The sequence below is a fragment of the Osmia bicornis genome, chromosome 12 (genome assembly GCF_907164935.1).
Source record: "Osmia bicornis bicornis chromosome 12, iOsmBic2.1, whole genome shotgun sequence".
Taxonomy (NCBI): Eukaryota; Metazoa; Arthropoda; class Insecta; order Hymenoptera; family Megachilidae; genus Osmia; species Osmia bicornis.
The window spans coordinates 8665842-8678847 of NC_060227.1; the positions used below are offsets into that span (position 1 = coordinate 8665842).

A 13006-nucleotide genomic window follows, 5' to 3' on the forward strand; every position below is an offset into this window, starting at 1 on the left:
AAACAAATAGTAGGGTCTATAATAAGTAAACGGTTTTATTTGTAAAATAAGATTACATTTTATTAACCAATCCAAAAATTAATGGTTAATTTCCATCGTTCCATGTTTACCCATAATGCATTTTTAGATTACTGAAATAATGACCTATAAACATAAACATCAATAAACATTAATAGAATGCGAAATAAAATCAGTTTTATAAATACAAGCATTCATTAATTTTCTTATGTGAAAAATATAATGTTAAAATTTATTAATCACCGCGCAAGTCGCGGTCCAATTCCACGATTCTATAACTGCAGCAATGCATTTTGGGACACGCGTAAAATCTATAATTACGTTACTTATTAATTTTTGAATAATTGAAATAAGAACATTAATAACACAATAATTAAATAAATAATTGGAATATAGTGAATTTTACATGTAATTTGAATGCTATTTTGTTACGAGATGTACGTCGTCATCATTATAGCAAGTTCCGTTATATTTCCAAAATGGCGAAACCCAAACAATTGACCTTTGATTTGCTTCAATAATTCTAATGAAACAGATATTTTATGTATAAAAATATCAAATTACACGAACATTATGCATAACACATTTGTGCATGTAACCTATTAAGCATACAAAATCGTATCAATATCACGAAATAAATGCTAACGCAATAACAGACTGTAAACTTGTGATATTAACTACGGTAGTCAATTGGACTATTATATAATTTATCATCTATCAGTATCTGTACAATTAAAGCAACAGCATGTAATAGCGATATTATTACAATTCTGAATCAGAATTTATAAAGGATTACTATCATATATATTAACACACAAATAACTATGACACTAAAGCACAAAATGGCGTCTTTGGGAGAAGTAAAATCACTTTTCAACAGTCCATGTTTCTAGCACATTTCACTCTCAACTTAAGTACTTGATCACAAATATAATAGATTTCAAATTTAAGAAAACAACAATCTAAGTTCTAAAAAGTAAGTTATGTGAAGATAAAAGAGTGTTCAAAATACTTCACATTAACGACCATCTTTACTTTGATGACGTAATGGAATACGAAAGTCAAGAAAGAAACTATATAAATATTGAGAACGATGTCAGCGCCACGTAATATCCTTCCGGTTGCTATTAAGTTTTCCGCGTTCTGAACAGCGATTGGTTTACATATGTAGAGTCTTTGTTACAACCAATCGCTTTAAAACCAACAATGATGAGTCATTCTGTTCAGAATTTTCCGTCGAAAGTTGTGCAATCGTGCTTGATTTTTCCTCTACATACAAATGTTAAATTAAAAATATAAAAACACTTTAATCGATAAATACATGTAATTAATGCAAATTCAATAGGAAATATTGTATCTTCATGGTTTTATTCATATTTACATATTGCATATTTTTATCGTCTTTTATGATGATAAAAATGATTTAAGTTTGTATAAAAATAAATAACAAAACATGCAACTTGAATTACAAGTAAAAACTTTATGTTGTCATATTACAGTTATCATTCAAATTATTCCCCAAACTTCTTCAAATGCAGTACACAACTTACTGCACGTTAAAGCTCCAGATAGAGGATAATTACTAATAGATATAGTATCCTCTGAGTAATCTGGGTTTACCTAGAATTTCAGTAGATGTTAATTGAAATTATAAAACATATTTTTGTATTTCATTAAATTTGAATATTATATACTTATACTTACTTGACCATGAGCCATTGCACCCACTACAATGGCAATTGGTTCATCTGCTGGTACCAATTCTCTTGGATTTTGTACTTTATTGGCACTAAATGACATTACAATTTTACGACAGCCAACTGGTAAATGATCTGTGACTGGATTTTTAATTACTTTTAATAGTTTCATTGGTCCATCAGATGCACGAACACTAAATTTATGCAATAATTGCACTGGAAAACATAAATGTTGAATATGCTATGATAAATTCCTTGTAAGGTATCAGTCCGTGCAATTCTTACCCATAAGTCCAGCAAAACGCTTAAATGTTCTTGGTATCCTTGTTTGGGGATTTACTTCTATCAACACATTCTTTTCTGTATGAATATAAACTTGTAATAGCCCAGCTCTATTTAATGGGCTATCCATCAACATTAATAAGCATTGATGAGCAATATCTGGCCTACATGAGCCAGAATCACGATTATTCTTCTTTAAAATACTCACATGATCATCACAGTTTAATAATTCAAAGCTATTCCCCACCTGTAACAATTTAAGTATTTAAATATAACTTAAAAATTATATTTATGGACTTATATATGACTGTATTTTATTTTGGAACATTCCTAGGAAATGAACCGTTTACCGATTTTGACATGTTATACATCGTTAAATTCGTCTTTTTGAATACATTATTGAGGTGTTTGTCTTTTTTTGCGGAAATTCATTTACTGTGAAGTTTCGAAAAAATAGTATGGTTAAATATGTTTTTGATACATTTATGAACAGAAACAAATGACTGTCGGTATATTCAGTCCACATTATTTGAATTCTATTTTTCAAATTCCTGCAGGATAATATGTTTAAAAAAAGAAATTAATTGTCCATAATGTGGCAATGCAATGCGAATGAAGTGGATATGTAGACTGACTGTTACAGGATGTAGAAATCTTATCATGAACAAAGATTTCTGATGTCAAAAGTTGAATAGAATCAGGTAGAAGTAAAGGAAAAAGTATAAAGATACTTTTGATGCCTGTTGAAAACATAGATACTAAAACCATAATTATTGTTATAAAAGAATGGATTAAGCCAAGCACTGCTATGATATCCTATAGTTGGAAGGCTTATGACGCGTCAGAAAAAGAAGATTTTTAAACATTCACAATTAAGGTACAAACTTTATAATGTGCAAATGCAGATATCTTTGATGCCTGTTGAAAGTAAAGGTACTGATACTGAAATATTGCTGGCTGACTGATGCTGTCCGGGATTAAATATAACCCAACCTAACCTATTGTTTTTTTAGACTTAAAGTATAAAATATACTTTATTTTTTATTGTTGTATTTTACACTGGATCTGTACATACAAGTACATATGTATGTATGTAGTACCTCTGAAAAATTAATATAGTTAGGTTGTCATTTGTTTCTGTTCATAAATGTATCAAAAACATACTTAACCATACCTTTTTCTTAAACGTTTACAGCAAATTTTACACAAAAAAACGAATTTCTGCAAACAATGACATAGAAATAAGTAATATACTCAACAAGATGTATCCAACGGAATATAACATGTCAGAATCGGTGAACGGTCCGTTTGCTAGGAATATACCAATAAATTATTAGTGTGAGACAAGTAATAAGAAAATAATTTACATGATAGCAAGATAGATTTACAAGACCTTATTTTGAAAATAAACAATATATATAACCTTACTTTAACAGATTCCAATTGAGCTTTTTCTAAAATAATAATTAATCGTTTCTCTTGCTGTTTTATATGTGCTACGTGAAGATGCTTAGGAGCAGGATCATATTCATAATCATCTTTCCCAGAACGATTTTTGCGCTTTTGAGCCATTTCTCATACTTGGTAAAACCAGGCCCTTCAAGCTCCACTCGTGTGAATTTGATGCAAATTTTAACTCGGCGCAGAAAACCCAGGCGGCGCAGATGTCGCTTATGTGTGTGTATGTACGTACATACATACATACCTCACCGAAGATCATAGACATATGAAAATATAGACGGAGTATAAACTGCTACTTTCAGTAAGGGGGGCTCCGATAATCGAGGCGCGGAGGGGACTCTTCTGACATCGACTTATTCCGGCAAGACTCGGTAGTATTCGGCTCACATTTTACATGTATGTATTTATGTACACTCAGTCCCATTGAAGTTGTCGCAGTGAAGTTGGCGCACAAACACATTTACGCCGCGTCGGTGAGCCGATAGGTGGGGTGCATCGGCTCACCGACGCGGCGTGAATGTGTTTGTGCGCCAACTTCACTGCGACAACTTTGATGGGACCATAGACATAAGAAGTATGGACGGAGCCTTTCTACGAGGGGTAAGTGATAATCGCGGTAAGGGGGGAACTCATCTGACTTCGACTATTTTCGTAAGCGCAGACTCGGGTATGTTCGGCTTTTCGCATCCGTACGATGACGATGAGTTGCATTGAACTTGTCGCAGTGAAGTTGGCTACAAATTCACTACGCATTCCATAGACATAAGAAATATAGACGGAGCATAAACTGCTACTTTAGGTAAGGGGGGCTGTGATAATCGGGGCGAGGAGGGGACTCGTCTGACTTCGACTTATTCCGGCAAGACTCGGTAGTATTCGGCTCACATTTCACATGTATGTATGTACACCGACGATGAGTTGCATTGAACTTGTCGCAGTGAAGTTGGCCACGCATTCACTCATCGACGCGGCGTGAATGCGTAGTGAATTTGTAGCTAACTTCACTGTGACAAGTTCAATGCAACTCATCGTACGGATGCGAAAAGCCGAACATACCCGAGTCTGCGCTTACGAAAATAGTCGAAGTCAGATGAGTTCCCCCCTTGCCGCGATTATCACAGCCCCCCTTACCGATAGTAGCAGTTTATGCTCCGTCTATATTTCTTATGTCTATGGACGGGACTGATGCGAAAAGCCGAACATACCCAAGTCTGCGCTTACGAAAATAGTCGAAGTTCGATGAGTTCCCCCCTTACCGCGATTATCAGTTTCCCCTCGTAGAAAGACTCCGTCTATATTTCATATGTCTATGCCGAAGATCAGTGCTCACCGATATCATTTATATGTGTTTGTATAGACACCAGCGCCGCCTGGATTTTCTGCGCGAAATTAATTTTCGTTACAGCATGAAATACGGGAGTTTGGAGGACCTGGGTAAAACTACAAGACACAAAACAATTCAAACTTTAAGCAGTAACTGCTTCTATCTCCAAGACTGAACATTCCTTTATTCTCGAGGGAACATGATTTTGGGATTTCAGGCATCCCAAACGCAGTTAGATTTCATATGCGTAACACAGTCAGTATGACAATCGTGCCTGTTTTACCAATTCTTTTTCTACCGCGCCTTCTACTGACAATTGGAAGGCCCAATTCTGATTCTTTTAGAAATCAATCAAAATCAGCACAAGACCGAAAAATTTGTAAAGTAATTGTTGGCTGCACTTTGTCTCAGGGCAGGCCTGTCCAAGTAGGGGAATCCACTCCTGAAACACATGTTTTGGGTCCCCTTCCAACGTTGCTTCGTCAAGTAAGATGGGACGGTTCCGACTACCGTCTCTCCGTCTTTCCTAGCGGCGGTATTGTCTTCTCGGTCCCATCTTACTTGAAGGAGCAGCGTTAGAAGGGGACCCAAAACATGTGTTCCAGGAGTACATTCCCCTACTTGGACAGGCCTGTCTTAGGAGATCAAAAATTTTTGGTTAAAAATGATCAAATCTTGTAGTTTTTGACCTGAAAAGTTCGAAAATGCAAGTTAAAAGTTTAGGAAACCAATAGTTTAAAAGATACGAGTACATAAAAATGTGTGTACTTGGCGTACTCCTGAGTCTCAAACGGTTCGTTGGCTGCGCGCTGAACGTCGTGGCAAGGGGAGTAGCGGTAGGCGGAGCCAGCTGAAAATTGGCTGAAAAGTGCAAATCTTGCCGGGCTCTGACTTAGTATGTCATTCTCTATTAAAAATGCCTACTTCCGCTACCTGTGAAAAAGGTAAAAATGCCTATCTATTAACAGTCTGCTAAGAGACGAGTCTCTGTTAACAGTTAAATGATATTTTTGGATTAAGAATCATTATTTTATAAATATAACAGTAATTTTCGAATTATTTTTTATTCAATTCTTTTATTTTTTTCAGAATGTTACGTACCAAATATTCTTATTTTTAATATATTTATTTAGTATCGATTATTACAATAATTGTATTATTGTATTACAATAAGAATGTAATACAATTATAAGGTAAAATATAATTGTTTCCCAAGCAGCACCGACGAGATAATTATTGTACTGTGACAAAGCTAAATCATCTCGTTGATGGTATAACAGTTTTTTTCGGGGGTACCATGAGTAATATCACTATTCTACATTATCCATCATTCCTATTTACCGATCGTACCCCAGGCCCACTGGGCCACCGACGAGATACTGTTAAAGACTGCCAGCCTTATGGGAGTTCGCGGGACCGAAAAAAGTCGACGTTTTCGTACGCCCTCTAGAATATATTGCGGCCGCAGTAAGAAACAGAACCAGAATCAGTGAGTTTACCAACGACGAGGTTCGGTGCTGAACTGTATCATGAGACATGAGATGATATTTTATCTGGTCGATGCTATTATTATTTCTTCGGTGATTCGAGTTAAGTACGTTTTACAAACCTTTCGGAGATACTTTTTAAGACGTAAAATATTTTAAAGGAGGTAACTTAATAACCCTCTTTAGTTCATTGGCAATTATTTTTTTAATAAATGACGAACTCTAGTTCTAAGTTTAGGGTATGTGTTTTTAAGGTAAAAGAATATTCATTTAGAAAAAATGATGAATAAAAAAAATATTACATAGGTTCTGTAGGATATAGTCATAATAATAATAATAATAATATAATAAGTAACAGGTGTCGAAAAGAAGAGAAATGTATTTCAATAAAATCTTTTATTTAATAGTAAGTAAAAGCTGGATAAGTGCAACATCGCTATCCTCTCCACTTGGGGGGATCCCCCTAGGCGAACCGAGACGTTCGATCAGGAAGCCGTGTAATATGATCCGAACCGTAATATTGGTGTGACTAATACTAATTCAACGATAAAACTTTTTTATTTTTAACTTTTTCTTAATTAAATTTTTACTAACGCATTGGTGAGATTTTTCTGATTAAAATGATCCCAAACACGATATAGTTTGAATTATATTTATTTATTTATTCAGAATATGCTGCGGTAATGCCACGAATGATCGGTAATGAGCAAGAGCCGTTATTCCATGTTTGATTGTGAGTCGAGCAACACACGGTGCGATTGATAGCAAAAATTGAAAAAGTAACTAAGTCGCGGTATTTTCAGTGTTAGATTTGTATTCCACGAAAAAATAAATATCTAAAACCTTGAAAAAGAAAGGACAGTCAATGATGGGCCATGATGGGGTATGTGCGGGCAATGACGCACTCAGAATTTGTTCTTGGAGGGAGTTAAGTTGAACGAATAAAAATATTTTTAATACAAAAAACAGTGTTATTAATATGTGACATAAACAGTAACACTAATTTAATTAGGAACAGATTTTGGAAAATTTTCTGTTGTTCTCCTTTCTTTTTCTTTGGGGGATGCTAGAGCCCCTTAGCCCCCCCTTGAGTGCGCCAGTGGTAGCGCGGGGTATGCAAGGATGCGAACTTTCAAACGTTTGGGGCGTTCGACTCTGTTCACCACATGGCAGAATAAGGGAATACACTAAGCGCTTAGTATGTCATTCTCTGTTAAAAATGGCTACTTCCGCTACCTGTGAAAAAGGTAAAAATGCCCACCTGTTAACAGTCTGCTAAGAGACGAGTCTCTGTTAACAGTTAAATGATATTTTTGGTTTAAGAATCATTATTTTATAAATATAACAGTAATTTTCGAATTATTTTTTATTCAGTTCTTGCATTTCTTCAGAATGTTATATATCAAATATTCTTATTTTTCATATATTTATTTAGTATCGATTATTACAATAATTGTATTATTGTATTACAATAAGAATGTAATACAATTATAAGGTAAAATATAATTGTTTTCCAAGCAGCACCGACGAGATAATTATTGTACTGTGGCAAAGCTAAATCATCTCGTTGGTGGTATAACAGTTTTTTTCGGTGGTAGAATGGGTAATATCACTATTCTACATTATCCATCATTCCTATTTACCGATCGTACCCCAGGCCCACTGGGCCCACTTGGCGGGCCGAACTTTAACACAGGGGCTGGCAGTCTTTAACAGTATCTCATCGGTGCTGCACCGCAGAGAAAAATCGTGCAATATTTAGTTCAAATTTTATCCGCCAGGGGCGCTGTTTTTCGGGACAGTTATAGTTCGGATTTTGTTCGCCTGGGGGGCGCTAAATTTATTCGCACTTTAGTTCCTTCTTATGCCGCCAAGAGGCGTTGTTACGAACGCCGAAACCGTGATTTCAAGGATGTAAAATATAAGTGATAAAGGGATGTAAGTGTGACAGAGATGTAAAGGATGCAAGGATATATAGAAAGCAGGAATGTAAAGGATGCAGTGATGTAAGGGATACAGGCATGTAAGGGATGCAGAGATGTAAAGAATGTACACGGATGTAATAAAATCATCACGTTTGTCTTCCTAATGAGTTTATTCAATAAGCTAACAGGATAAATACAGCAAATTAAATGAATGCAGAAAATAAAATATATGTAGATATACATATGTATATAAGTAAATAGATCTGCACTCCTCGCTATAGAGGACTGCTGCTGTTTCAGCATCGCCTGGGGGTGGACAGCACCGTCCCCTGGGGGAGGGCAGATTACTACTGACTGCTACTGACCAAAGCTACTGACTAAAACCTAAAACCCCACGTCTGGAGTCTCCACTCCCGATGCCAGTGTAGGAATAAGTGATTCCTTAGGAGTTAGTATTCCTACTTTATCAATTGATGGAAAACAAGCTCACTACCGCTTTTCATATAGAGTTTTATTAATTGTTAATTATTATAAATTTGTAACTACGCTGTACATTTAACTGGTCCTAATGCACTTAACACAGCTTAGAACGCTCAACAACGCCTATAAATTCTTTGATGCGAACACCCACGAACAGAATACAAAGTTTCTCAAAACACAAAGCTACCGCTTCAAACGTCCCCACGAGAATGAAAAACTTCCATCCGGAACGGGAAAACGACGCTTTTCCCGGAAGTAGATGTCGCGGTATATTTATTGGAAGTGTACGCTTCGGCGAGACGGTCGACCATCAGCAGAGGTCGCCACACTACCCCCTTCCGAGTCTCTCGACCCGTTAGGGAGAGCAGACGACACCCTCGAATAGGTCCTTACGGGTTGCATTGACTCTTCCAATATTTCCATGAATGCCGGTTTCAACCGTTCCACCGAAACGACCTGGTCCTTTCCTCGTAACTCGATAAGGAAGGTGCGATCGGATATTCTCCGCAATACGCGACATGGGCCCTCGTATGGCTGTTCCAGGGGCCTTCTAACAGCGTCAACGCGCACAAAAACATGACTGCACGAATATAAATCTTTAGATACAAAGTGCGATTTGCGTGCGTGATGCACCGTGGGTTTTGGTCGTACTTGTCTCATGGCGTCACGGAATTTACTAATGTTAAAACTGTCGAGAGGTTGAACGTCCATAAAAAATTCGCCAGGTAATCTAAGGGGTGCACCATACAATAATTCAGCTGCCGATGCACCTATGTCCTCTTTAAAACTACATCGCAGTCCCAATAACACCGTGGGAAGCACCGCGACCCAGTCCTGTGACTCGTGACACATTATTGCCGCTTTTAGGGACCTATGCCACCGCTCTACCATGCCATTCGACGCTGGATGGTAAGCAGTGGTGCGGATTCTTTTACACCCTACAAGAACCGTTAACGCAGAAAATAGTTGAGCTTCAAATTGAGCTCCCCTGTCGGTTGTGATAGTGGCCGGGGCTCCAAACCTCGCCACCCATGCGGCGTAGAATTCTGAGGCGACGATTTCCGCAGAAATATCCTTGACTGGCACAGCCTCAGGCCACCGGGAAAACCTGTCTATCATCGTTACACAGTATTTATAACCCTTCGCTATGGGCAGAGGTCCTATAATGTCTAAATGTACATGGTCGAATCTACCCTCTGGAACAACCATCTTTTGAGGAACATTAACAGTATGTCTGGCAACCTTACTTCTTTGGCAATTAATACAAGTTCTGGCCCACCGAACTACATCTCTATTCATTTTTGGCCAAACAAATCTACTGCCAATCATCCTCTTCGTAGCTCTACCACTCGGATGCGCAAGATTGTGGACGGTATCAAAGATGCGCCTTCTTAACACTGCTGGTATATAAGGCCTGATGTTGTCGGTGGATATATCACAATAAACGATAGTTTCAGAACTATCTAATTTAAGCTGTTTCAGGTCTAATGAAGAACCACCCTGCAGAATACGTGTGAGCTCTGTATCTAATTCCTGCTGTTGGGCTATTTCTTGTGTACTCACCACGACTGGCATACTGACAACGTCCAGCCGTGATAGAGCATCAGCCACTGAATTATTTACTCCCGAAATGTGAACTATCCTAGTAGTGAACTGTCCTATATAATCAAGTTGACGTAATTGTCTAGGTGAGGCTTTATCAGATTTCTGTGCAAAAACGTAAGTCAGTGGTTTATGGTCCGTCTGTATGGTAAAGTCACGTCCTTCTAACATGTGTCTAAAATATTTGGTTGCTTTAAAAATTGCTGTTAATTCTCTGTCATACGTACTGTACCTTGACTCTTGGGGTGTAAACTTCTTTGAAAAAAAACCTAGTGGTTCCCACATTCCTTTAACTTCCTGTTGCAAAACCGCTCCCATAGCAATATCGGAAGCGTCTGTAGCTAATATTAAAGGTGCGTTATCGCGTGGATGTACCAGCAGTGCTGCATCCGCCAATGAGCCTTTACACTTATCGAAGGCTTCCTCAGCCTCAGGCGTCCATTGAATAACTCGCTTATCGCGTTTCCTTGCTCCTTCTAAATATTTATGAAGTGGAGCCTGTATCGCAGCTGCATCCTTAATGAACCTTCGATAAAAATTTAGAATACCCAAAAATCTGCGCAAATCGGCTATTGTCTTTGGCTTATTATAATTTTTAATGGCTTCAACTTTTTCCGGTACAGGCCTGGCTCCCATGGAGTCTATCAGGTACCCCAGGTACTGTACAGAATGTGCCCCAAAAACGCACTTCGACAAATTAATCGATAACCCGTAAGCCTTTAGCCTTTCAAAAACACACCTCAGATGCTCCTCGTGTTCAAGCTCATTGGCAGAGGCGATCAAAATATCGTCCACAAAACAGAAAACGAAGTTCAAACCTCTGAGTACATCGTCCATGAATCTTTGAAAACTCTGTGCTGCATTCTTTAACCCAAACGTCATCACATTAAACTCGTATAGCCCGAATGGCGTGATGATGGCGGTTTTCGCTCGATCCTCTGGATTGATTGGTATCTGGTGATAAGCCCACGTTAAATCTAAAGTAGTAAAAACTGTCGTTCCGTCAAGTCTATGTGCGAAATCCTGCACGTGAGGAATTGGATATTTGTCAGGGACTGTAATGCTGTTTAGACGCCGGTAGTCACCACATAGTCTCCAGCCACCATTCTTTTTTTGGACCATATGTAATGGACTTGCCCACTGACTACTAGAAGGCTGGCAAATCCCTGCTGCAATAAGGTGGTCAACTTCGGCTTTTGCTGCCTTTAATTTTTCCGGGGGCAACCTTCGCGCCCTTTCCGCGACCGGTGAGCCCCTGGTTACTATGTGGTGACGTACCTGATGGGCGGGAACTTCCTGTTTTTGTACTGTCCGAGTAATAGCAATAAATTCCTGTAACAGTCGTCTGTACGGGTTGTTTATGTCAACAGTCGTCAGTGAAGTTTGAGTCGCCGTCTGTAAAAAACCAGTAGTTTGTATTTTAGTTAATTCGTCGATCAGTCTCTTATTTCGTAAATCAACCAGAAGACCGAAACGCTTGAGAAAATCAGCACCGATAATAGGCTGTTGAACCTTCGCGACAATGAACTCCCACGTGTACGGACGACGCAATCCGAGGTTCAGAGTCAACCTCCGCGATCCGAATGTACTTATCGGAGTGCCATTCGCCGCATAAATCTTAGAGTCAGTAATGGCGGGTTCTCCTCTTACCGATCTGTGCGGCAATACGGAGATATCCGCCCCTGTATCAATTAAAAAATATAAATTACTATTTCTATCCTTAATAGTGAGACGGCAGTTCTCGTCGCGACCATCCGACGCCATCTCGATCCGGGGTTGCGCAATCAGTTTCCCTGCGTGGCAGGGTTAGCCGAAGCTCCAGTAGGTGGTGGACCTGGCCATCCACAAGGAATGACGCATCGATGGGCCCTCTCAGCGAACCTCCGGTGGTAGAAACAGTAGTTGTTCCCTTCGCGTGAAGTTGACCGACTTCCAGATCGCCCCCTTCCAGGGCTACCGCGTGGCCGCCATCTTGGCTGGGACCTGTAGGGTTGGCGGGACTGTCGGGTAGTGAGCGTCTCCACCATCGAGACTAGCTTCTCCACCTTAGCCTCCAGCGCCTCTATCCTGGTGGACGGTGGTGGAATTACAGGGGTTGATGCTTCAATGGCCGCCACCCTCGGCACAGACATCTCTGCAATCTTATCAGCTAGGAGCGCTAGCCGTTGCAGATCCGCCGTATCGCTAATAGCGAGAACAGTTCTCATGCTCTCCGGTAATTGCTCCAAAAAGAGCGTACGCAGAACGTTTTCTCCGACTTGCCCACCAGCCAGATTTCTAAGTCTCTGCAAACAATGCGAGGGTTTCTCGTCCACCACTTCACTTCCTCGCAGCAGCTTCCTCAACTTGGTTTCGTGGGACTCATCAAATGTTTCGATGATCCGTTTCTTTATCTTCTCGTATTTACCACGCGCCGGTGGAGAGGCCAATACGTCCATGACGAAGGGCAGTACGGTGTGGTCCAAATTCGTCACCACGTAACGGTACTTCGTATCGTCGCTGGTTATTCGCGCCAGATCAAAGGTCATCTCCACTGTGATGAACCATGCAGCCGGATTCTCCTTCCAAAACGGCGGTAGCCGTCGTAAGGTAGCTGAATTGATGGATGCCTCAGGAGCGGGCTCATTTACCGTTTCCTTTCGGTCCGCCATCTTGTCTTGTTGTCCGTCCTCTCGCGTGGGTGAATGTTCCAGCGGCATTTACTGTTTTTTTTTTTGCTTTGATTTCACG

The 13006-nt window shown here is 39.4% G+C and overlaps 2 protein-coding genes across 3 annotated transcripts; both read right to left on the reverse strand.

Annotated features, from left to right (window-relative positions):
• Nucleotides 1-1478: 1478 nt before the first annotated feature.
• LOC114878211 (ribosomal RNA small subunit methyltransferase NEP1) lies at nucleotides 1479-3855 on the reverse strand. 2 transcript variants are annotated; one of them, XM_029191766.2, is made up of 4 exons: nucleotides 3426-3855; nucleotides 2001-2244; nucleotides 1723-1931; nucleotides 1479-1638 (listed from the first exon to the last, which is right to left on the reverse strand). In XM_029191766.2, exons 1-4 carry the CDS (start codon nucleotides 3567-3569, stop codon nucleotides 1525-1527), a joined length of 711 nt encoding a protein of 236 aa, XP_029047599.2. In that variant the 5' UTR covers nucleotides 3570-3855; the 3' UTR covers nucleotides 1479-1524. The 2 variants fall into 2 exon arrangements, with proteins under 2 accessions (XP_029047599.2, XP_029047600.2); XM_029191767.2 differs by lacking the exon at nucleotides 3426-3855 and adding an exon at nucleotides 2348-2845.
• An 8205-nt stretch (nucleotides 3856-12060) lies between these two features.
• Nucleotides 12061-12927, reverse strand: LOC123988361. The gene has a single exon (XM_046288166.1). It carries the CDS (start codon nucleotides 12925-12927, stop codon nucleotides 12061-12063), a length of 867 nt encoding a protein of 288 aa, XP_046144122.1.
• Nucleotides 12928-13006: the final 79 nt, after the last annotated feature.